The following is a 23,101-nucleotide window of genomic DNA, read 5'->3' as shown; positions in this document are numbered from 1 at the left end:
GCCTGTTTCATGTTGTTGGGTTTGAAACATATTTCAAGATGGAGAAAACTTTCATACCTCTATTAAAATGTGTAAAAGGCCTTAAAATAGTTTTATTTGTTAACCTTTTTTGTTACTAATGTTAAATCAGTCTAAACACTTTCTGTTTCAACTCAGGTAAGGATGACCAAAATTATTTCTGTCGACAGTGTTTTCTTGTGTGGCATCATCAAAAAATAGGAAGACACCATAAGAAATCAGAAAGAGAAAATGAACCAAATCTGGTTAATTTTTGGATTCAGCTAAAAGCCTGAAGGTCCCACTTTCATCTACTCAAACAAGTTTATACAAATATAAACAACATGGTAATGTTCAGCCATCATACAGTCCCACAGATGAACATGTTTTGGTAAAAAAAAAAAAGTGTGAATCTGTTCACCTTTCTACCAATGATGGCTGGAGACAAACACCAGCCCCTCCGTGACCCTGCAAGGACAGAGACCATAACTTTTGGAGAAATGCTTTTTTGTAATTATTACATACATTTATTATTATTCATTTGATTTTTAAAAAATCATTTTAGTCTTTATATACAAAAATTTGCTCATGCTATTTTTTTTGTCTGTCTTATGACATTGTAAAATATTAAATCAGATGTTATCAGTTTTTTTTTACTTGATTTCTCTTTCTACAAAATACTTTTTTACTCTTACTTGAGTAATTTCTTTAATTTCTTGGATGCTTACCTTTCACTCATACTCATCCTAATTAACTCAATACTTTTTGAGTTCTCTATTTCCGATGAGAACTTTCAAATCTAAAATGAAAAGCGCCTTCGTCGACGGTGATTCTGACAAACCTGGCAACTCTCTCCGGACACTTTCTGATGACGTCAAACATCCGCGACTCCACGCATGTGACAAACAGGAATCAACCACTTTTCGTTCCAGAAGTGGCTTTTTTGTGTTTTATCTGTGAAAGTTTGGACTATATTCTGTGCTTGAACCCAGCATGGCTTCTACATCAATGCCGCAGAAGCGCTACTACAGGCAGCGAGCCCACGCAAACCCGATGGCGCACCACACATTTGATTAGTGAGTGAAGTTGTCCCATTAGGCTCTTTACTCGGCACAACATTCAGTGTGATGTACCACATGTGCTTTTTTCTTTTCTATTCCGACTGAACACAGAGGACTGTGAGACTCTTCTGTGGAACTACTGTCGTTTACAGACAATTAGGGGGTTAAAGGTGCATTAAATGACCAAATCTCTTTTAATTGGCAGACTGTGGCTCTTCAACTTGAAAGATTGTATTGTATCAACAATAAAATGGAAAGAATACATTCAGAATTACGGTATAATTTCTGAAACTAATACTTTGTTTATTTAACCCCAGCATTTATTCTTCGTGGGTCAATATTGCGACTCCACATATTAATTAGCTAATTTCCGATTATTTCGTTGTCTGGCGATTCAATTCCGATTTTTAGGGTCACAATTCGATGCAGAAGCGATTTTTAATTCAGAAACCAATTTTTCTGTTCAAATGGTCGAGATTTTGTTTAAATTATGTGACTGATAAGAAGAAAAGACAATGTAAATAAATAGTATATTTATTTCAAACAATTATATAAGGTTCCTTACTTTTTGATTTCATCAGTTTATATTCAAACAAAAATAGATTTATATATAAAATTCTGTAACTTAAATTACCAGTATTGGGTTAGTTTAACTGTCTGGCTTTTTCTTAACTAAAATAAAAATATTCTAAATGCATATGTTGGGCGAAACGGTCTTCTACGGTGGCCGAGTGGGTGCGCAGTGTAAAATGAAAATACTCAGAAATAGAAACAGTAAAGATGTACAACTTAAAGGTGTTTTAAAATCAAAATTTGAGCATTTTTATTTATTTTGATCTAAGTTACATTCAAGAGCAAATAAGTTTTTAGATAATTTTTTTGTAGTCTTGATTTTTTACATTTTAATTAAGTTGTGTAGACTTTGAAATGCACATTTTTATATTATCTAATTTTTTGTAATTTATTGACATACGGTGCACATTTCAAATTCCTCTGAAGCAACAAGAACAGTCTTTTGTCCTTTTTAGCTCCTGTCTGTTTTTCCATCTGTATGGGTTTTATGGATCCGATAGCATCATCTTAGTGGTTACTTCATCACACTGTTCCCCAACCTTAAGGACAATTCAATGCTCCTTGATTAACTTTACAGAATTTTTGGACATGCTCCCTAGTATTGAATATTGGTCATTGTCAGAGATAGTGAAGAGAAGAGGACCTGCGATGTGTCGCATTTTCAGCTTTGTGCTGCATTTTGAAGTTCTGAAGTCACCCGAGTCTGGGAAATCACTTAATAAAACCCATAATGTTAGTCTGGAGAAATAATTGTGATCTTAGTAGGATTTTCTGCAGCTGACCATGTTTTCCTCCTCCTCTCCAGCCCGGTTTGTCCTGAAGAAATGGACTGGTCCAAGCTGTATCCAGACCTCATACCTGGGCCCTCGTCGGAGACGGAGGCCCCTAAAGTCGAGTTTGCAGACATTGGCTGTGGATACGGGGGTCTTCTGGGTAAATAGGTCACTGACCTGGAGGCCCGCGCTTTTCTCTGCTATAAAATAGTTCTGTATTGTGTTTCTGTCTTCATCCTTTCTTCTTCTCCTCTTGCCAGTGGAGTTATCGCCACTGTTCCCAGATAAGCTCATGTTGGGCTTGGAGATCAGAGTGAAGGTATCGGATTACGTGCAGGACCGCATTCGGTCACTGCGTGAAATGAACCCGGGAAGCTACCAGAACATCGCGTGCCTCCGCAGCAACGCAATGAAGTACCTCCCCAACTTTTTCTTCAAAGGACAGGTAGATTAACCTCTATGGGTTTATTGTTGGATTTTCTAAATCAGAAACAAAAAAGTGAGGCAAAGTGAAGAAAAGAGGCAAAGACTTGTTATTTTAACACAATTTGTATTTGTTTATGTATTTATTTTTCACACGTTTAAGTTTTGTGTCGGTTTTCAAAATTCTTTGTCAGTGGATTGATGAATTGTCAGGCTCTTCAACCAGTCAGATATTATTGGTTTATTTCTCACACACAGTTAGGTCAGAATCAGTAGCCTTGTTTCTCTGTCATATTAAGACATTGTTGACCAGTGTGAAGGAAAGAGGAGACCAGCTGCACAGGCAGGCTGCGAAATGAGATGCAGGAGATCTCATTTCGATCGATGATGATGCAAATAAACAAATCATTTCGATCGGTGTGATCGGCGATCACCGATCATACACTTTTTCACGGAAATCGGCCGATTATGATCGGTGGCCGATCGATCGGCACACCTCTAAATAAAACTCACAAGACAAGTTCACAAGAACAACAAGAGATTTTTTATTCTGCAAGATTTTGCCCCAAACCGAATTCTTTTTCTTTCTTTTATCTCTTCAAACCATCAACTATTGATGGTCTGCAGGACAACATTTCCTATTTCCCACCTTAACCCTCAAAAAAATGAAAATTTTTCTGTAAAAAAAAAACACACTGATCCCCATTTTAGCTGTTCAGCTCACTGATTATGGCACCGACTAAAGCCCAGGCCATGTGTTTCATAAAAAGGTGCTTCGTTTATCTTTAAAAGGTGGAGTTGATAAAATTATGCAGATTATTTAATACATCCAGGAATTTTACAACAATGGGTTCACTGACTGGGGAAGGGCGTCGTGTCAGCTCGGTGCAGAGGCTGCTCACGTTAAATACTGTAATATAGGACTTGTTTGAACTCGCTTTAGATTACACCGTGTGCTTTGTGTGGGAGAGGGGATGAATTAGCTAGCCTAGATAAAACAACTTTTCACCTTAAATGCCCCCTGACTGGGAATAAACTCGGAAATGAGCGCATGTACAGAAGAGCTGTAAAAGTGTCATGTATGTGTAATTCACATCACAAAGGTGTTTCATATAAAAGTGCACACACTGAATCAATCTGCTGTGACTTTGCCATGCTGTTCAGGTTAAATCAGAACGATGTGAGCTTTAATTACGCTTCCAGACAGGAGACGCTGTGCCAAACCCAGATTTGAAGCGCTTTAAATGAATTCACATGAACTGAAAGGATAGGGAGAGCCTGGTTTTACTTTAGGTGAAGACGAGCTGTGTGAAAGTATTCATAACCCTTGACCTCTTTTCACCTTTTTTTTTTTTATCTCTGTCTCATTGGGAATTTATTCGTTAGACCTCAATAAAAGACTCGCCAACTGACACAAAAAAGGATGAATTGATTTAGGAGAAATACAACAAAAACTCTGAGAAATATGCAGTTCATTTGTATTCAACCCCCTTTTCATCTCATACTTGGTGGTGGCAGCATGATGCTGTGGGAATGTTTTGTTTCAACTGGAGCAGCAAAAGTTTTATAGTTTATTGGAAGATAGATGAATCCAACTAAGGCTGGATAATAAATCAATAACAATATGCGTCGCAATAGATACATTATCAGTATCAATAGAAAATACATCTGATTCCAGGGGTGTCCAGTCTGTGGCCCGGTGAGTTAATGTTGAAACAACTTTTCAGGCTACTGAGATTTGTGTTGCCGCTAGCGCTAGCCAGAAGGCTTCAAACAGAAGATATGCATGATGTGAGCCTCCATTTGCATCTGATTTTGCTTCATCCTTTTCTTTTTGATGCCATACATTTCAGGTCGACAGGGTTTTGCTGCATTTCAGCCTCCATTCTTAAAGCAAATAAAAGTGCGTCCAGGAAAACAGAAACCGCCTAATTACAGTTCGGATCTCGCCCATTTCTGTCCAAATCACAGTGATGCCTATTCCCATTGGATTAGGGTTTTCACGTGACTTCGTAGTTCAGCATGATATAATTGGTAATTTGAGAGGAAAATGTTACTTTACAAATTACTGACATGGCCGATTCACACCGGATTAACAACACTGACGATTATTACAGACAATATGTGGTTACTAGGTAAAACTAATCACATCAGAAAAGGGCTTCAGATGACTAAACAGTTTGGAAAATCCCAGACGATGATGTCACGGCTTCGTAAGCTTCACAACATTTGCATTAATTGGGGAACATCTGTGGATGTGCTTTAAAGTAACACATTGTTGCCTTGTGTCACAGCATCACGACATTAAAACAGAAAAGATATAAGGCAGAGGACTGTGGACCTTCACAAGAGTGATTAATCCTTGTTTACAATAAGACACATGAAACTGAAACATTTATGTGTTCAGATAATTATAATCAAGTATAAATAGCATGAGAATGTCCTGCTGTCTTACTGTTTAAGACGGAGATGGATTCTGTAACCCAGCGATGTACTTGTTTCAGCGTAAAATAGGCAAATCAACCCTAGAACGAAAGCAGAAGACCTTGTGAAGATGTTTGCTGAAGCAGGGAAGATAGCAGGGCTGCAACGACTGCAGTTTTTTGGCCGATTCCCGATTAGTGATCTTTAAAAAGCCTGACCTGCTTGTTCTGATTTTGGCCGATATTGAATTTTGTGTCTGAAATGTTGCTAAATATAGCAAGAAAGTCACTGAGTTGGTAACAGTGGGGTGACTATTGTTAACTGCAGACATGACCTGACCTCAAACCTCTGTTAATGGAGGGCAGAAAAGGACAGTGGCTGATTCTTAGACCTTTGCCGAGGTAGATAAGATTGGCTTCAAATGTAAGTATCGGCCGATTATCGATCGATGATGGAAATGGATACCGATTAATTGTCTGGCCGATAAATCGGTGCACTCCCAGAAATGAGTGTCGATATCTTCAGTGAAACATGTCCGATACTGACCTGGGCTGTAAGGCTGCTCAGAGAGGAAGAAGGCCATTACTAGAACATGAACATAATAAACTAGAGGTTCTCTGTCTCAGACGTCTTTTGTTGCAAAGTGTTAGTCAAGTAAAAGCAAAAGACTTTGTGAAAATGGCTGAAGCTCATCAGAGTGTCATCATCTAAACAAGTCATGTGCACACATGAAGACTTCTAAGAGAGCGAGAAGTCGGATTACTTTAGATCTTAATGTTTTGGAGAAACATCTTGTCATCCGATGAAACATAAATGTAATGTTTGGGGAAAGAAATGACCATTAACAGCTTCCAAACCCGAGAACATTAGCCTAACTAAGTAAGGAGGTGGCAGCATCATGTTGTGGGATGTTTTACTCTTCATGAAATAGATTGCATCAAGAGGGAAGAATATCATCTAAACATTGAACGGCATCAGCCAGGAAGGAAAAGCTCAGGCTTGAATGAACCGAATCGGTTCAAAGCAGCTTCAGGACAACAGCGTCGATGTTTGAAGCTCTGACCTCAGGGCTACAGAGGCATTCTGGGTAGATCGCATGTGCAAGCGTGGCGGCCTACAAACCTGACTGAGTTTCACTACTAGGATAATCTGAGCTAAGGAAGCCCATAAGGTTTGACTCAAGCTCAAAGACAAAGGCCACCAAATACCGAGGAAATGGGTCAAAGCTTCTAAATTTGAAAAAAAATTAAAAAATAAGATCAGTATCTCTGATTAATCTAGCATTTATCAGATTCTGGTTATGCTAAGTGATCTAAAACAGGAACGGTCTGATTTCATGTAAAGAAAAATTTTCTGTTTTTTTAGTAGTTTTTATAAATTTGTGGTTCCATCTATAAGTGTTCATGCCACATTTCAAATATTGATACGTCAAGCATTCTCTACTATTACACAAATCTTGTTTTGTTTTTTTTTTGTTGGTTCATCCCATATCCCAAATCTCAAGAACATACTTTGACGTTTGTGGTTTTAACATGTACAGTGGGGCAAAAAAGTATTTAGTCAGCCACCAATTGTGCAAGTTCTCCCACTTAAAAAGATGAGAGAGGCCTGTAATTTTCATCATAGATGTACCTCAACTATGAGAGACAAAAGGAGAAAAAAAATCCAGAAAATCCCATTTTCTGATTTTTAAAGAATTTATTTGCAAAATATGGTGGGAAATAAGTATTTGGTCAATAACAAAAGTTAATCTCAATACTTTGTTATATAACCTTTGTTGGCAATGACAGAGATCAAACGTTTTCTGTAAGTCTTCACAAGGTTCTCACACTSTTGGTGGTATTTTGGCCCATTCCTCCATGCAGATCTTCTCTAGAGCTGTGATGTTCTSGGGCTGTCGCTGGACAACACGGACTTTCAACTCCCTCCACAGATTTTCTATGGGGTTGACATCTGGAGACTTGCTAGGCCACTCCAGGACCTTGAAATGCTTCTTACAAAGCCACTCCTTCGTTACCCGGGTGATGTGTTTGGGATCATCGTCCTGCTGAAAGACCCAGCCACGTTTCACCTTCAATGCCCTTGTTGATGGAAGGAGGTTTTCACTCAAAATGTGACGATACATGGCCCCATTCATTCTTTCCTTTACACGGATCAGTCGTCCTGGTCCCTTGGCAGAAAAACAGCCCTAAAGCATGATGTTTCCACCCCCATGCTTAACAGTAGGCATGGTGTTCTTTGGATGCAACTCAGCATTTATTCTCCTCCAAACACAACGAGTAGAGTTTTGACCAAAAAGTTCTACTTTGGTTTCATCTGACCATATGATATCCTCCCAGTCATCTTCTGGATCATCCAAATGCTCTCTAGCAAACTTGAGACGGGCCTTGACATGTGCTGTCTTAAGCAGGGGGACACGTCTGGCACTGCAGGTTTGAGTCCCTGGYGGCGTAGTGTGTTACTGATGGTAGCCTTTGTTACTTTGGTCCCAGCTCTCTGCAGGTCATTCACTAGGTTCCCCCATGTGGTTCTGGATTTTTGCTCACCGTTCTTGTGATCATTTTGACCCCACGGGGTGTGATCTTGCGTGGAGCCCCAGATCGAGGGAGATTATCAGTGGTCTTGTAAGTGTTCCATTTTCTAATAATTGATCCCACAGTTGATTTCTTTACACCAAGCTGTTTACCTATTACAGATTCAGTATTCCCAGCTAGGTGCAGGTTTATAATTTTGTTTCGGGTGTCCTTTGACAGCTCTCTAGTTTTGGCCATGGTGGAGTTTAGAGTGTGACTGTTTGAGGTTGTGGACAGGTGTGTTTTATACTGATAACGAGTTCAAATAGGTGCCATTAATAAAGGTAACAAGTGGAGGACAGAGGAGCCTCTTACAGAAGAAGTTACACGGCTGTGAGAGCCTGAAATCTTGCTTGTTTGTAGCTGTCCAAATACTTATTTTCCACCATATATTGCCAATAAATTCTTTAGAAATCAGAAAATGGGATTTTCTGGATTTTTTTTTCTCCTTTTGTCTCTCATAGTTGAGGTACATCTATGATAAAAATTACAGGCCTCTCATCTTTTTAAGTGGGAGAACTTGCACAATTGGTGGCTGACTAAATACTTTTTTGGCCCCCTGTAGGCCTGTCACAATAACAAATTGTCCCAGGTGTTCTTGCAATAAATGATATTTGAGACTGTTTTCAAATAATATATTGATATTGGTAGAGCAATGTAGCCTCGCTCTCTCTAAGACTAATATACTTTCATTTTATGCTGAACACTGGAATATATTATAAAAATCCAAAACAAAATGCAACTGAAACTAATAAATAAAAATGAAATAAAAACCAAAGCCATAAATAAAATGGATTAAGAAGAACAAAAGTGTTAATTGATTAATTGCTTAATAACAAGTATGGCTAGGTTCACAGGTTATAAATATATCAGTTCGGGAATCATTGGTAAAGTCATGTGAACAATGGCTGCGTCTTTTCTCGTTCGTTTTCTGTGCAGCTCATAATTAGCATAAACAAGAAAGAAGAGAGGACCACCCAGATCAGGTGTTGGGCATGTAGTGCCACTCTCTCTCTCTCTCTCACACGCATGAACCAGCATATTCCAAAAAGCCGAAACACTTTCCTCTTTTCACCTCTCTGGTTTTGTTTTGCAACCTAAAAATGATTTGAAGTATTGCTGTTTTTCCGTCCTCCATCAGCAGCTCGGAGCCCCTGAGGCTGCTGCTGTTCCTGGTGATTATCCCCACATCTTTCTGTCTGTACCAGATGTTATTTATCTTAACTAATAAAAAGTGACTGGAGTTCTCTTTTTCTTTAATATATCAGCCAGACTAATATCAGTGGTGCCTGCACTTGAGCGACTGTCAAAGACATTTTGAAGTTTGTGGAAGAAAAAAAAAACGTCCAGGAGGGAAATTCCAGTCTTGTAGAGTTTAAACTCTGACTGCAGAATATTATGAAATGTTACGTTCAACAGAGAACTCAGAAGATTTTCTGGTTCATCTGTTTGGTTCTTCACTTTAAATTCTAACTTTAAATGAAGGCAGTAAAAACACTTTATTTCTAAATATCGATGAGCTGTCGACAGAAATTTCCCAAATTCTTTGTTTGGTCAACACAATTGACTTGTTTTCTCTGTTTGCTTGACTAATTGTTCCCACTGTTTGTCTTGCAGCTCAGTAAGATGTTCTTCCTGTTCCCTGACCCTCATTTCAAGAAGACCAAGCACAAATGGAGGATCGTCAGTCCCACGTTGTTAGCAGAATACGCCTACACACTCAGGATCCGGGTATGTTTGAGCGCCACTCGTGTCTGCTGAATTCAGCTTTACGACTGCATCTGAATAAATCAGAATATCACCAAAAAATGTATTTTATTTCATTGATTCAGTCATTTTCATCTAACACATGGAGGGCAGGCCTAAAAAAGTAAATTTTTTGAAGAAGCTGGTTGTTCGCAATAGTGAAGGAAAGTTGAGTGGAAGGAAAAAGTGTGGCAGTAGAATGCTCATTAGCAACACTGATACAGAGGATTGTGAAGTAAAGTCTTTTCAGGACTTTGATTTTTCTCCCTTCTCTGCCTCGTCTGTCATCATAATGTTTGAAACTCTTTGCGTCTCCTGGACTGATTTTATGCTGCCGATGACTGTAATTCATGAATGATGCGAGTGAAAAAATGTTACTTAAATGTAATAAACATGTAATAAACACACTTTTATTTTCTCTTTAATTTTATATTAAATAGCATGACGTCGATCCTGTGACTTTTACATGAAAGCAAACGTAATTAAAAAGATTTACTTTTAATTAATTTATTAAATGTGGCTAAAAACAAAGAAAATCCTTCTTTACTTCTGAGAAAAGATTATATATTTGTTCTAATTTTTTTCCACAGTCAATCCTAAAATTGCAAACTGGATGCTTTTCTCTTACTGAAGAAAACGTTCAAAACCCAGTGTAGGTTTTGGTTCTGCAGTGATTTACACATTACTATTCTACAAAACGTTTGACGACTTTAATTATAATCTTGCATGATCACTGAGCAAGTAAAACAAAATTATAATTTAGTTTTTATAATGTTACTTTAAATAATACATATTTTTTGCCGGTATTAAGTATTAGTATTAGGTATTAAGATGAAGGTATTTATAAAGATATAAAGGTGTAGGCCGTTATATTTCTATAAAATGAAATCATGTTTATTTTTTGTGATTTAAAAAAGTTATGCTCAGCTGTAGTTAATCTTTGTAAAACTTAAATTGAATTACTGAAATAAATTCCCTTTTTGATGCTCTGATTTACACACAAGCTCATTTTTATCTTCATTTTAAACCTGCTGCAGCAGCGGAAAGCTTTTTCCTCCCCTCTCTCATTTTATCAGCAGCTTGTGTTCAGCAGAAATCAGTGAATTCAGTGAAATCAGGTTGAGCAAGCCGCCTGCTGCCGGCCGGGTGACGCCCCCACCCACCCGGCCGGGTGACGCCCCCTCCCACCCGGCCCCTGCAGCTCTGGGACATTTGAGCAGAACAGCGCCGCTGATGGAGGGTTCAGCGAACAATGGGAGGCTTGTGTCTAAATTTGACTTTATTGTTTTTCCTCCACTTACGGATTGGTGTGTGCGTGCGTGTGTGTGTGTGTCGGGGAGTGTGTCGACGGGCCTTCGGCGTTGGCGCGTTGCCACGCATTCGCCGCTGGGTGGGAAGACTGTCAGGACCCTGCCTATTTATAGAGCTTCTCTCACAGCGTGTCATTTAGTCATCACTTTGGATTGGATTTGAAATATGCTCAGACGACACCCCAAACAGTAAACATTAGTGATTGAGCAACGGAGATTGATGTGGCTGCCTGCTGATAACGCCATCTCTCATCATCGCTCTGCCCCGTAAAAAACCCCCGAAGTTTTACGTGCTGAAATGCACCACTGTGGAAATTTGTTCCACTGCTGAGCATCCTAAGAAATCCATTTTCTGGTAACTTTATCTTCTCAGCCTCCAATGCAAACTCTATTGACACAGGTGATTCACCTCTGTACTGTCTGTTTGCTATTTTTATCTTTTTTTTTTTTTTTTTACATAAATTACCCTGTAAGGGTGGTGAAAGCATCAACTTTGAGCCCAAACACTGAACTTTTCAGAAAAAAAAGAGCAAATTTTATTATCAGGGGAAACGTTTACCTGGATGATAACTAGATGGCTGTTTAAACAACAGTAAAAGTTTGTTCGCCTATTATTTTCCCAGAAGTGTCCTAATGACCTTCATGTGAATATTTTTTTTTCTTTTTTCCTGGTTGCCTCAGGGCTTGGTGTACACCATAACAGATGTGGAGGAGGTGCACCTCTGGATGGTGAAGCACTTCAGCGAACATCCGCTGTTTGCACGTGTGCCAGAAGAGGATCTGGTATGTCCACACGCAGCTTTTAACCCCGAGTTCCTGGAAAAAACCCCGTCAAATTTAAGGATGTGGCATTTAGTGTTTTCACACTTAGCTTAAGTTGTTTTTATGTTAGACATTAAAAAAGTTATTCTCTACTATACAAGTAGTGTTTATCCTGAAACAAAACCTGAGATGTTTACATTCAGCTCGCCTTAGTCTACACTTAGTAGAAACATTTTTTTGACACAGTTAAATCTCTACCAGCTTCGTACATCTAAACATGAGAATCCTTCTGATTGGCTGCGTTTTTCATCCGAAACGTTTTATTTCTTGCTTCACCGGAGTCGATGAAATTCAAGCGAGGTTTTATCAGACTTTACTGTCCGAACAGCATCAACACTTCCTGTTTCTGGGCCTTAATTCTCCTCCTGAACCTTGAGTTGCAAACCTCAGACGGAGAGAGATTGCTGTCACATCCGATCTCATTGATTTAGCACACCTGACTTTTATTTTGAAATTAACTACACAGTCCCAGTTCCGGTGAAGCGGCTGCTAAAGTGTCCACAACTTTTAAACTTGTCTGTTTTTTTCCCCACTACAACCAAAAGCCTCAATTTTTTTAGCTAATACAAATCTGAAAAGTGTTTCTTTTTATTGAGTCCCTATTTCTTTGATACTCCTAAAAAAAATTCTGATCCTTTATGGGTCACCTGGTTAGTAAATACAGTCCATTTGGTAAATAAATACAGAACCTCTGAGGCCCTGAACGCCTCAAGGTTCGCTTGACCCGACGGGTCAGGGGCTTTAAAGCAGGATTAGGTTGTAAAACAACATGTAAGAATATTGTTGAAAGAAAGCAAAAAGAAGATTTGAGACTCAAGTGGAGATTCATCTTCCAGCAGGAGAAAATCTCTAAACATGCAGCCAGAGCTGCAATCAAACCATATTTACATGTCGACGTGGCCTAGTCAAAGTCCAGACCTAAATTCATTTGGAAGTCTGTGGCCCGATTTGAAGTCTAATGTTCAGAGATGTTCTCTGTCTTGACTGAGATTACAGGATTATGCAAAGGAGACAGGACTAAAGGTTTATATGTGTAAATCTGCTGGAGACATTTTCAGCTGTTCTCAGTCAGAAAGGACGAAACATGCACACCTTTCAGAATATTATTCAAAAATCATTTAAAAACCATGTTTTAAATGATTTTTAAATGAGCTTCATTGTGTTTGTCTACCACATAAATCCCAACTAAAACACACTGAAGTTTGTGATTGTAGCAAAACAAAACATGGGAAAGTTTAGCAGCTGTGAATCTGACTGTGTTTTAGCTGCTTTTCATATCTTCACCAATAAATGGATACATTAGATATCCGTGCAGCTGTGCTGTTTTATCAGCGTTTAGGACGAGATGTGCATTATGATTACGCCAAGTGATCTTTGCACAGCAGCGTGAAAAACTCACAAAGTGTCAGAGAGCTTTGGACCTGCTGCAAAGTCCAAATGATCCCCGATTCTGATATTTGTTCTTAAACACATCCTCTCTGAGTAACGTTTAGAGGATTTAATTTGCTCAAAGTGAACCAAATCATGCAATTTTCAGATGTCTTTTTCTGTTCAGACTTCTGTGGTCTGAATGTCACCAAGTTTTTAATATTAAATATCGTTTATTAATAATAATATTTAATATTACAGGTGGATGACGTCATTATAAGCCGCTTGAGTTCCTGCACCGAGGAAGGAAAGAAGGTGCAGAGGAACGGCGGGAAGACCTACCTCGCAGTTTTCCAGAGGATCGAGGATCCGCTCTGAAATCAGACACTTTGGACTTTAATGCGATACTTTAATGTGTTTAACTACATGGACATGAAAGCTCCTCAGTCGTCTACAGGCTTCTTCTGCCTAAACAACAAGTGAAAACAATGGTTCACCAGACAAAAGGTGATTTTCTTTTTTATTTATTTTAATTTTTTTCAATGTACATTTCCCTCACCAGCTCACAAGACACTTCTCATTTTGAGGTTTTTTTTTTTTTAAATTTCAGATCTGGTTGAGTAAACTATGCAGCTTTTATAAGACAAGATCTCAGTGTTTTCTTCGCGTACCATTCCTTCAGCGACTTGTTTGTTTTGGATCGTCATCTGGCTGCAAGATTAGAGAGTTTTCTGTCATGGCTCAACGTGATGAACAATTATCCTTATCTATCGGCCAATCTTTGTGAAGCTCAAATCAAAGCGGTGCGCAGCAGGAACAGTAGCATTCAGTGTTCGTTGTGTGATTGCTAGCTATATATTACAGGTCGGTATTTGGGTCTGTCGGGTATGGAAACGGGACGGCGCAGGTCTGAAAAGGCCTTGTGCTGCTTGAGGCTGTGGTGATTATCAACAGGACAGCACATGCCTTCACGTTCATAACCCAGACACTGGAAAAACTGAGCTGAGCCGGGAAATACTGAACCCTAAATACTGGTTCAGGTCTCGAACTGAGACGTGTCTGGCTTGTCAGGGTAAGTTTTTTGTTTCTGCATGTCCTACATGGAACATTTTTCCAACCAAAGCCAGGTAAACTTGAACCACATTAAACTCTGAACAGTAGATTAAATGGCGCACATAATTTCTCACATCCTGGAACACGTCAACCAAAGCATCCCGGACACCTGAAGGTGAAGAGCAACAATGTTTTTGAAGCGACTTCTGGGAAAAAACCCAAGGTTAACCCAAACATAAACCGGAGACCAAACATTTCCCGGTGCTTCGGTGGCTGAGGTTTTCCCAGGTGATTGAAGGATTCTTCCCATGTGACCGTCCGCTCTCCGCACGGAGCACCAAAAAAAAAAAAGAGAAGCTACTCATGAACGGACATCAAAAGGCCTGAGGCGCTGACCTGGCCCTAAAATTCCCCAGATTTCAGTCCAGCGAAGCATCCCCAGGATCTGCCGGCACAAGCCCCGATCCACGGCGTTACGGATCGCAGTTCTGCGCACACGGGTCGCTTTGTGGATGTAAATCATTGGCACAGAAGTCTGATTGCGGTAGGGTTTAATTAGTAGTATGAACCAGGAAAAAAAAAAAAAAAACTCAGCAAAATATCGGAATCAAGCCTGAAGACCTGCAGTGTGAAAACAGCCTTGGTGCTGATTGGAACCGGACACAGAGATCCACCACTTCCTGGAAGTCACTTCCTCTTTCCTCTCTCCAGCAGGAGAGTGTTTGGTTTTTGTTCAATAAATCAAATTTTAAGTTATCCCCATGCCTTTCTTCCCATTATTCCATCCCAGGGTGCCACCGTGAGTAAAGCCACATATTTCACCCCTTTGTGATGCACTGGAGGAATTTGAGTAGTATGACAGAGTCAGAATAAAACCCAGCTCTTTGTCTGATGCTCTTAGCTCAGACTGAATGTCTTTGCTATTGAAATTTACCAGCTTTTCAGACTCAGTTTTTACTGGTTATCTGAATATATCCCAGCCAGAACCTGGTCCTCATCAGCTATGGAGATTATACACGTTCATTCTTGCAGATAAATAAACAAGGCCAAAACCACTTTTAGTTTAAAAGCAAGAAATTCTCGTTTTGATAATTTTTGTACTTCTCTTTGAGTTTATACTGCTTCTAAAAAGAGCTTAAAAAACCCATCCAGCTGTTTTTTGGCAGTAATTTTGTGTTTTTGGTATCTGGAAAACAAAGGAATGCAACATTACAAAGCAGCAGGCACTGCCCCTCATCCAGCAACCCCAGCCCTACCTGTCACCAACAACCCTAGCTTAGTTCCAGGACTTTTGATCTGTTAGGTTTGCCAATGTATTTGCTGTACAATGGCTGCTGGAAAAGATAAAGGTTTTGCTGTTGACTTACCGTCCAGAAACCGCTTGCTATATTCTTGTTGGTTGTGCAGGAGGCTGTACTTGTGCTGTTCAAAGATGTACAGTTGTACATTTGCAGCCATTTTCATGTGTGCAAATGTACACATGAAACGTTGAGTTGTAGACGTTGTAGACGTTGAGTTGGGGAGTGTGGTCAGCAGCAGCTTACTTAAATTTAAATTGACAAGAAATCTTAAAAATGCTCATTCTGACAGGAGATCGAAACAGGTAGAACTGACCCGACTGAAATCTCATTCTCTTAAAAATGATTTTGTCCAAAAAAATGAGGTGAGCACATTTTGCATCACCCATGGTCCTATCCTAACCTGTTCAAAGAAGCATAATGGGTCTTCTTTAAAGCATTGGTCCTCAGGACCCACTACTGTCCTGCATGTTCTAGATGTTTTCCAGAACAGCTGATTCAAACGATTGTATCACCTCCTCAGCATGGCTTCGTTGCTGCAGAAGCCTGTTAATCGCCCATTCATTCAGTCGGAATACAGAAAATAATTCTTATTCTGAAAGAAGCAATAATATTTGGGAAACATTTCACTTCATATTCACTGTTACAATATGAAGAGTTGCATGTACAAAATGTCAATATCTGTATATTTTACCCACCTAGTGTGAAACCTGTGCATGTTTGGATGAAAACAGCTGATTTCCAGGCAGAAATTGAAGAAAGACAAAGCTCTTCCTCAACAGCTCTCAGTTTCTCTCCKKTTTTWRKTTTTKATAGTARCCAGGCTTGAGAAGCTCACTTCACACAGATATGTTGTGGGAAATGGACTCATGTTCTTTCCAACTACTGCTGAGCTTCACTGTCTTTTCCATCACTGTCGTCAGTCTTGCTAGATACAATGCTCTCACTGCTACCTTTATCATTCATGCATCACTAATTCTCGTTTTAATTTAAAATGTTCTGTACCTACTGCCATCTAGTGGTAAGAACATTACATGATTACGCCACTACTACTACAGCAGACACTCGAAGATGGCATTATTTGCAGATAATTCATTTTCAAAAAATCTTTTAAGACCAATTACCGTATTTTTCGGACTATAGAGCGCACCATACTAGCACCTTCAATTAAAACAAAAAACTGGACGCTGCTCTCGGTTTTCCATTAGGACCCAGCAGAGTGCTGCGTCCTAATAAATCTGCTGTATGGACGCAGCACTCCGTCTCCAAAGCCGAACCATGGTTTCGTTCACACCGAGCTTAAGTGCAGCGGCTTCATTTCCCTCCTGTAGTGCCAGACCGACAGCCCTCAACTTAAAAGCTGCGTGATATGAGTTTGAAAACATTTCAACGTCTTGCCTGCTGCTAGCATGTGGTTGTTCTAAATTAAAATTAGCGCGTTCTTCTTTGATTTACAATTTTGACTTCTAATGATTCACTTCCTGCTAGAGAGCCCCCTGGTGGTTGAAGAAAAATCCACAGAAAAGCCACACCGGGCTACAATCCGCATGGTTCAAAGCTTAGGAAAAAATTTAGCAGCTTATATTCCGGAAAATACGGTACCGTAGGTGAAATTGAATAATTTCCACGGCACACCTGGTGTGCCGCGGAACAGTGGTTGAAAAACACTAAGACATGCAGGACAAGGGTCCTGTGGACCACGATTGGGGACCTCGGGGTTTAGAGCCCTTCCCTTGGTTAAGTAGAGTGAAGAACAACATTCAGCAGCTGTAAAGCTTGAAGGAGTAATGTTCTGTGAGACTTTGTCTCTTAATTTTTATTGGACCAATTTTGGCGTATAATTTTCTGCTTCAGCCAAATATTAACTGCAGGAAATGGGGCGTCATATTTGCCCAAGAATACTTCGGCCTACAAATGACTTCATGGTCTTGCCGTTGACGGCAAGGCTCCTTTGTCCAATTGCCACTAAAACAGTCCAAATTCCATTTGGTGGTTTGACCATAAGGGTGAATTTACTGCTGGGAACATTGACGACAGTCTTACCTGTTTTCCACTCGTAAATAATTAGTTTCGTTGTCGAGCGGCAGACTTCACTTTCCTTGTTGTGGCCTCGTAACCCTTCCCAGATTGATGGGCAGCGACGGTCTCTCTCCTGAGGTCGCTGCTGATGCCTCTCCTCCCTGGCGGCCACACCTCTCTCAATTAACCAGGAGCATTATTAATAACATCTGGCTGCTGTTTCCCCCTTTAACATCTCTGAAGCAATGGAGTGTTTACTTTCACGCACAACTCATTTTTGTTTTATTTTATAGTCGGATCCGTCTTTGTACGCTTGATGATGTAAGAGTTGATAAATTCTGGATTGTGGTAAAGAACAACTTTTATAACGTCCTGACATCTTAATCCGTATTGGGGCTGAAACGATTGATTAAATTAATTGATTATTGGAATAATATTCAACTAATTTAGTGATTGATTAACAGGAGTGTACAAACTTTTAAAAAAAGGCCAATTGCTGAAACAACAACACACACAAAGCAGCAATTAAGTCAAAACTGTAAAAAAATATATAAACATTTTGCAGTTAAGATAAAAATAACCATTTGTAAACGATTAAGGTTAGTGACTAAAATCTCTTCAGTTTCAGCTTCATTGGTTACAAATTCTGTTAAAATCTCCTCCAATTATTAAACGGTTAATCCAAACAAATTGTCACCAGATTAGTCCAGCGCTGCATAGATATTAATTCAAGTAGAAAGAGCTGAGCTATGTTCATGTTAGAATTATTTTTGCATCTTTTGCTACAATGTGCTAAAGAAATGGCGTGTTATTACATTTTCAGAAAATGTAATGACATGAAATGTTTTTCTTATTTAAAATAAAATCAGAAGATTGAATTTGTTTGCTTCAATGTATTTCTAATATTGCGGCAAACGACTTAAATGAAAAATCTGCAGAATGTGCCAATGTATTATACAATTAATAAATTAATTGTCGGAATAATCTATAGATTAATCGATTATTAAAATAGTCATTACTGACGCAGGTGGAACCGTATCTGACGGGGAAACGCGGAATGACGCAACACCGGTTCGTTATTGTCCAGTTTTGGTGAGTCTGTGAGACCTGCAGCCTCGGTTTCCTGTTTTCAGCCAACTGGACGGGCCTCTGGTCTGGTCTTCTGCTGCTGTAGCTCATCTGCTTCCGGGTTCGTCGTGTTGAGCCCTCAGAGGTGTTGATATGCTGGCTTTCCTTTATCTCAAACCCACTCTGCTCCTTCTCCTTTAATCCACACAACTGCAGCTCACTGCTCGTTTCTGGACCGTTTTGTAAAAACCCGAGCGGCGGCTGCGCTCGAACGCGTGTAATATTTTGAAACCAGCCAATCTGACGCCAGCAACTGCGCCACATTCAGAGTCACTTTAAACTCCCTTTCTTCCCCGTCCCGATGCTCAGTTTGGACTTGAGCAAGTCGATGTAAACTCCATCTACTTAATAAGGTCATGAAATATCTCTAACGAATGGAAACATCAGGATTTTATGCCTTGAGCAGGGATTTCCTGTTTCTTTCAAACGTTTAAATACCACCAGTCACCATATGGTTTGCTAATTACAGGATGTATTCACCGGATTACTTTTTACAATGCGAACATTAATCGCTCCAATGAAGCACTGTTGCAGATGAGGACATGCTCTTCCCTATTTTCACTTATTGCTACCACGTGGCAACAAAGCCCTTTCAGCGTGCCAACACTGCATCATCATGCAGCAACATTTAGTCATCACGCAGGATTTCACGGGGCGAACGAGCGGCGGCTGCGAATGTTGCCTCTGCGGAGAATTCATTACATCTGGATGTCTGAATGTTGTGGAGGTCAGGGGTTAATCCTCCTCTGAACGTGTTGAAAGGTGGCAGCTGCCTGCTGTTATCATTACGTAATCATAACAGCTCCACTGTGCCATTTTCTTTCTTTTTTTTTTTTTTTACTCTTCAGGTTACCACACATTCTTCGCTGCGTGTGGAAAACCTGCTAACCAAATAGCTTCGTTTTAGCTTCTCCCTTGTCTTCACTACGGCTGGGTAAAGTCTGACCTAGAAAATTCGCTTTCATAGTTTTTGTTTGGCTAGAGTTGGATTGTAATTTATGGGTTTCTTGCACGATCAGCTAAGACTATGTATTTATCGAGCTCAATTTTTGGATTTTAATATTTTGGGAACATTCCTTTTTTTGATAATTTAGCATCTTCTGTTATTGAACATTCTTGGAAATGCGCTGCTCCTTTTTCCCCCCACTATGACAGGATTTTTCAGGTTCAGTAACTGTGAAAGACAGAAAAGGTCTTTGACTAGAACTGTGAAAGTTCTAGTCAAAGACCCTTTGACTAGAACTGTTTGGAGAAATAACGGTTTAATGTCCAGTTCTCCACTGTTACAAGTGTGTGATCGAGATAGGACAGTTTATGAACCTTTATACATCCAAAAGGAGTAAAGAGGTAAAGAGTTTCAGTGAAAACTGCAGCTCAGCAAAGACACAGGAAGTTACATCAAACCTTGGTTTCATTTACCTGGAAGCTCAAACGTTAGAAATTTAAACAGGTCAGGAGTGAATTAAGATTACTCAGAACAGTGATTCCCCTGAACTGTCGGAACAACCCGACCCAACACTGCGACACAGAGCTACATTTTATTTAGCAGTCTTTTCACCTCCACGACAAATAAAGGCTGAGGACAGGATGGGCGTCAGTAATACCAACACAAAACAAACTTGAGCAGAATTACACGGCTGGCTCCGAAGTTCACAGTCAAATCCTTTTGCTTCACCAGACAGACCATTAGTGTCCCTTCATTGTTGCCATATCAGCAGTTCAGACTGTTGTCACATATCCTAACATTGAATGAAATCAGTTATAAGATGGACAATCTTTGCTTAGTTCTTTGGCAAATAACATTGAAATAATGTCTAACCTAATGTCTGTTTTCTGTTCTGTGAAATAAAAGATTTTAGATCACTTTGATGTATTTTTAAATCCTTTCCCAGATTCGTAAAGTTGCCGTTGTGTGTTTACTTCAACGATAATGAAATTATTGTGAGATTTGAACAGGACAAACCTCCCTGAAAATGATTATTTTCTTATCCATTTACAAACGATGTGACGTACCAACTTACGATGATTAAAATCACACACAGAATGTTGCTCTTTTACAGTTTTCTGTAAGTTGGCTCCAGATTTGTGTTGCACAGAAGCTGAATGCTGCTTGGTTCTGAGGATGCAGTCTGGACCAGAACCAGAAGACCTGAGTGGTTTTTCTCCCTGAAACACAGAGAATAATCATGTGAATTAAATATTAAAATTTTGAATTTTTCTAAAAGTATGTTAAGCAGGTTATCATTATTGCACTATTTTCTAAATTATCCTCATAAAATCGTCTTTATGTGAAGAAAAAGTTTTTTTTTAGCTTCAGAATGTCACAAATCGTCTCCATCGACCGGAAGTCCTCTCAGACAAACGGCTTAATTCTGTTTTACACCAAGCTACTTTTATCATTTCTTGCTATAAATTTGTTACAAAATCCTCAAAATTCTGTCAGAATTCAATAAAAATAGTTTGTTTTGCGTGTTGGCTAAGATTATAATGCGTCTGCTTCAAAGACCAGGAAGAACAGGAAGAAAGTCTTAATTCATCTTGATGTTTGGTCATAGCTGTTTGTGATTTATTTAATGAAGACGGACTTAAAGGATCTTTGCAGCTCACCTTTTTCTACATAGAAGTAATAGGAGATATGAAATGAATTGATGATTTGTCCTACAATAAGAAATGGGCCCAAAACAGAGTCCTGGGGAACCCCACGTCGGCAGACGATGTGGTTCGTGGACTGAATGTGGTCAGAGGCCTTCACAGTTCGCTGTGGGTGCATAACTAACAAACATCTTTCGAGGATGCGTGTTCTCTGATGCTGAAAGAAACAATTTCTTATCCTCACGTGAAGCGGGTGAAGACAGTTGACAGAACGGGAGTGTGGGAAATGTCCAGCTTCCCACACTCCAGCAGCAGAGGAAGTGGTGGGAACTGTGGCTCTAAGAAGATGTGGATGGTGCTGCAGGTGGGGCTGGAGTTTGGAGCAGCATGAACAGCAGCCAAAGAAAAGCAGAGCGTCTATCTGGATGTAAACAGTCATGGTTGTGAGCGGGATAGTACATCCTATCTAATCTCAGCTGTTAGCTTGCAGTTAGCAATGTTCTTTAGACAGAGGGAGGAAAAACGCTTCCAGATAAAGCAGAAATGGTCAATAAGCCTGAAGTTGAGAGCGAGCAGGTGACTGAAGCGATTGGATCCAAACCTACCAGCGAGATAAAAGCAGATCTTCCTCTGCTGCATGAACAGCAGCGTTGTCTGCATAGAGCTATATTTCTCAGATCCTGTGAAGGCCCTGTGACCAGATCTATTTCTGACGCTTTACCATCAAAGCTTTTGCTTTGGCTGACTGCTTCATGCAGGATGAGGTGTGATCTATATGACAATCAATTTATAGCTCAGAGAACAGACTTTAAAATACTGTTGCTAGTTTTTCAACCACTGAACGGCTTTGCTCCGCAATACAGATCTGCTGGTGTTGTTTCAACCTTCCAGACCTCTTCGGTCTTCTAGTTCTGGTTCTGGTGCTCTACATCCTCAGAACCAAACGAAGAGAAGCAGCATTCAGCTTCTATGCACCACAAATCTGGAACAAACTTCCAGAAAACTACAAAGCAGCTGAAACACTGAGTTCCTTTGAACCCAGCTGCTTAGAGATGCTTTTGAAACATTAATCAACATTTCAATCGTTGTCTGTGTTCAGTGACTTTGTATTTCTGTGTTTTTATTATGTAAAGCACCTTGAAATGCCTTGTTGCTGAAATGTGTTACACAAATAAATTTGATTGATTTTCATATTTCGTGACTAGGTTTCCCTTTGTGTCATTTAATAAATGTTCATATATATTGACATTTTGCACAACTCTCTGCGAATGAGCCACGAGTTTAAGCCTCAGCTCAAATTTTGACCCATTCAGAGCAGGAAATCATTTGGACCATTTCATGACCAGCCGGTGATAAATCTGAGAGCATCCTGCTCAGTTTAGGCAATATTAGCTGTTCCTATTGATCTGTTGGGGGTTTTACAAATTAAAAGAAAAATGCTGTATTATGTTGTTTTATCTGAGCGTGCATACGTAAATATGAATTGTTTTAATTTTATTGTTTGGAAGTAGTTGCCATTTTAATACATCTGGGAAGCAGAAAAGTTCACTGACACTCGGCAAAAACCAACTAAAAAAACAAAATAAACATGCATTTGAATGGCACTTCAGCTGCGTCAGTTTTAAATGTATCGTTGGGTATTTGAGATCTTTAAAGGTCTGATTTTTCTGAAATGCTTAGCGCGAGCTACAGTACTAAACCAAAAGATCAAGTTATTTTGAGAGTTTTTTTTTTAGGGTTGCTAACCAATTTTATCCACACTGTGAATTATATAATAACATAATATAGTACCTTGTTACATACTCAAACTATTACAAAAGTCACATTTTTTTAACACTTTTTTTAACACTTTATTTTTTAACTCCGCCCGTAGCGAAAAACTCAATATGCTTTTTACACCAGCCTATTCTTAGCTGCACTGGTTCATGTCTGTCTGTAAAA

General features: G+C 39.5%; 1 protein-coding gene across 1 annotated transcript; it reads left to right on the top strand.

Annotated features, from left to right (window-relative positions):
- Window positions 1-844: 844 nt before the first annotated feature.
- mettl1 (methyltransferase 1, tRNA methylguanosine) lies at window positions 845-14,699 on the top strand. Its single transcript, XM_008410016.1, has 6 exons — window positions 845-1,073; window positions 2,437-2,564; window positions 2,665-2,849; window positions 9,442-9,555; window positions 11,562-11,663; window positions 13,332-14,699. The coding sequence occupies exons 1-6, from the start codon at window positions 991-993 to the stop codon at window positions 13,446-13,448; spliced, it is 729 nt and encodes a 242-aa protein (XP_008408238.1). The 5' UTR covers window positions 845-990; the 3' UTR covers window positions 13,449-14,699.
- Window positions 14,700-23,101: the final 8,402 nt, after the last annotated feature.

Source organism: Poecilia reticulata, linkage group LG5 (genome assembly GCF_000633615.1).
Source record: "Poecilia reticulata strain Guanapo linkage group LG5, Guppy_female_1.0+MT, whole genome shotgun sequence".
In the NCBI taxonomy this organism is placed as follows: Eukaryota; Metazoa; Chordata; class Actinopteri; order Cyprinodontiformes; family Poeciliidae; genus Poecilia; species Poecilia reticulata.
This window is presented reverse-complemented; position numbering and strand designations above follow the sequence as displayed.

Excerpts from the sequence above, each read along its gene's own strand:
- mettl1 (XM_008410016.1), top strand. The coding sequence starts at position 991 with ATGGCTTCTACATCAATGCCGCAGAAGCGCTACTACAGGCAGCGAGCC. Across the intron at positions 9,556-11,561 it reads CCTACACACTCAGGATCCGG|GGCTTGGTGTACACCATAAC; the intron begins GTATGTTTGAGC and ends TGGTTGCCTCAG. Across the intron at positions 11,664-13,331 it reads GTGTGCCAGAAGAGGATCTG|GTGGATGACGTCATTATAAG; the intron begins GTATGTCCACAC and ends TTAATATTACAG.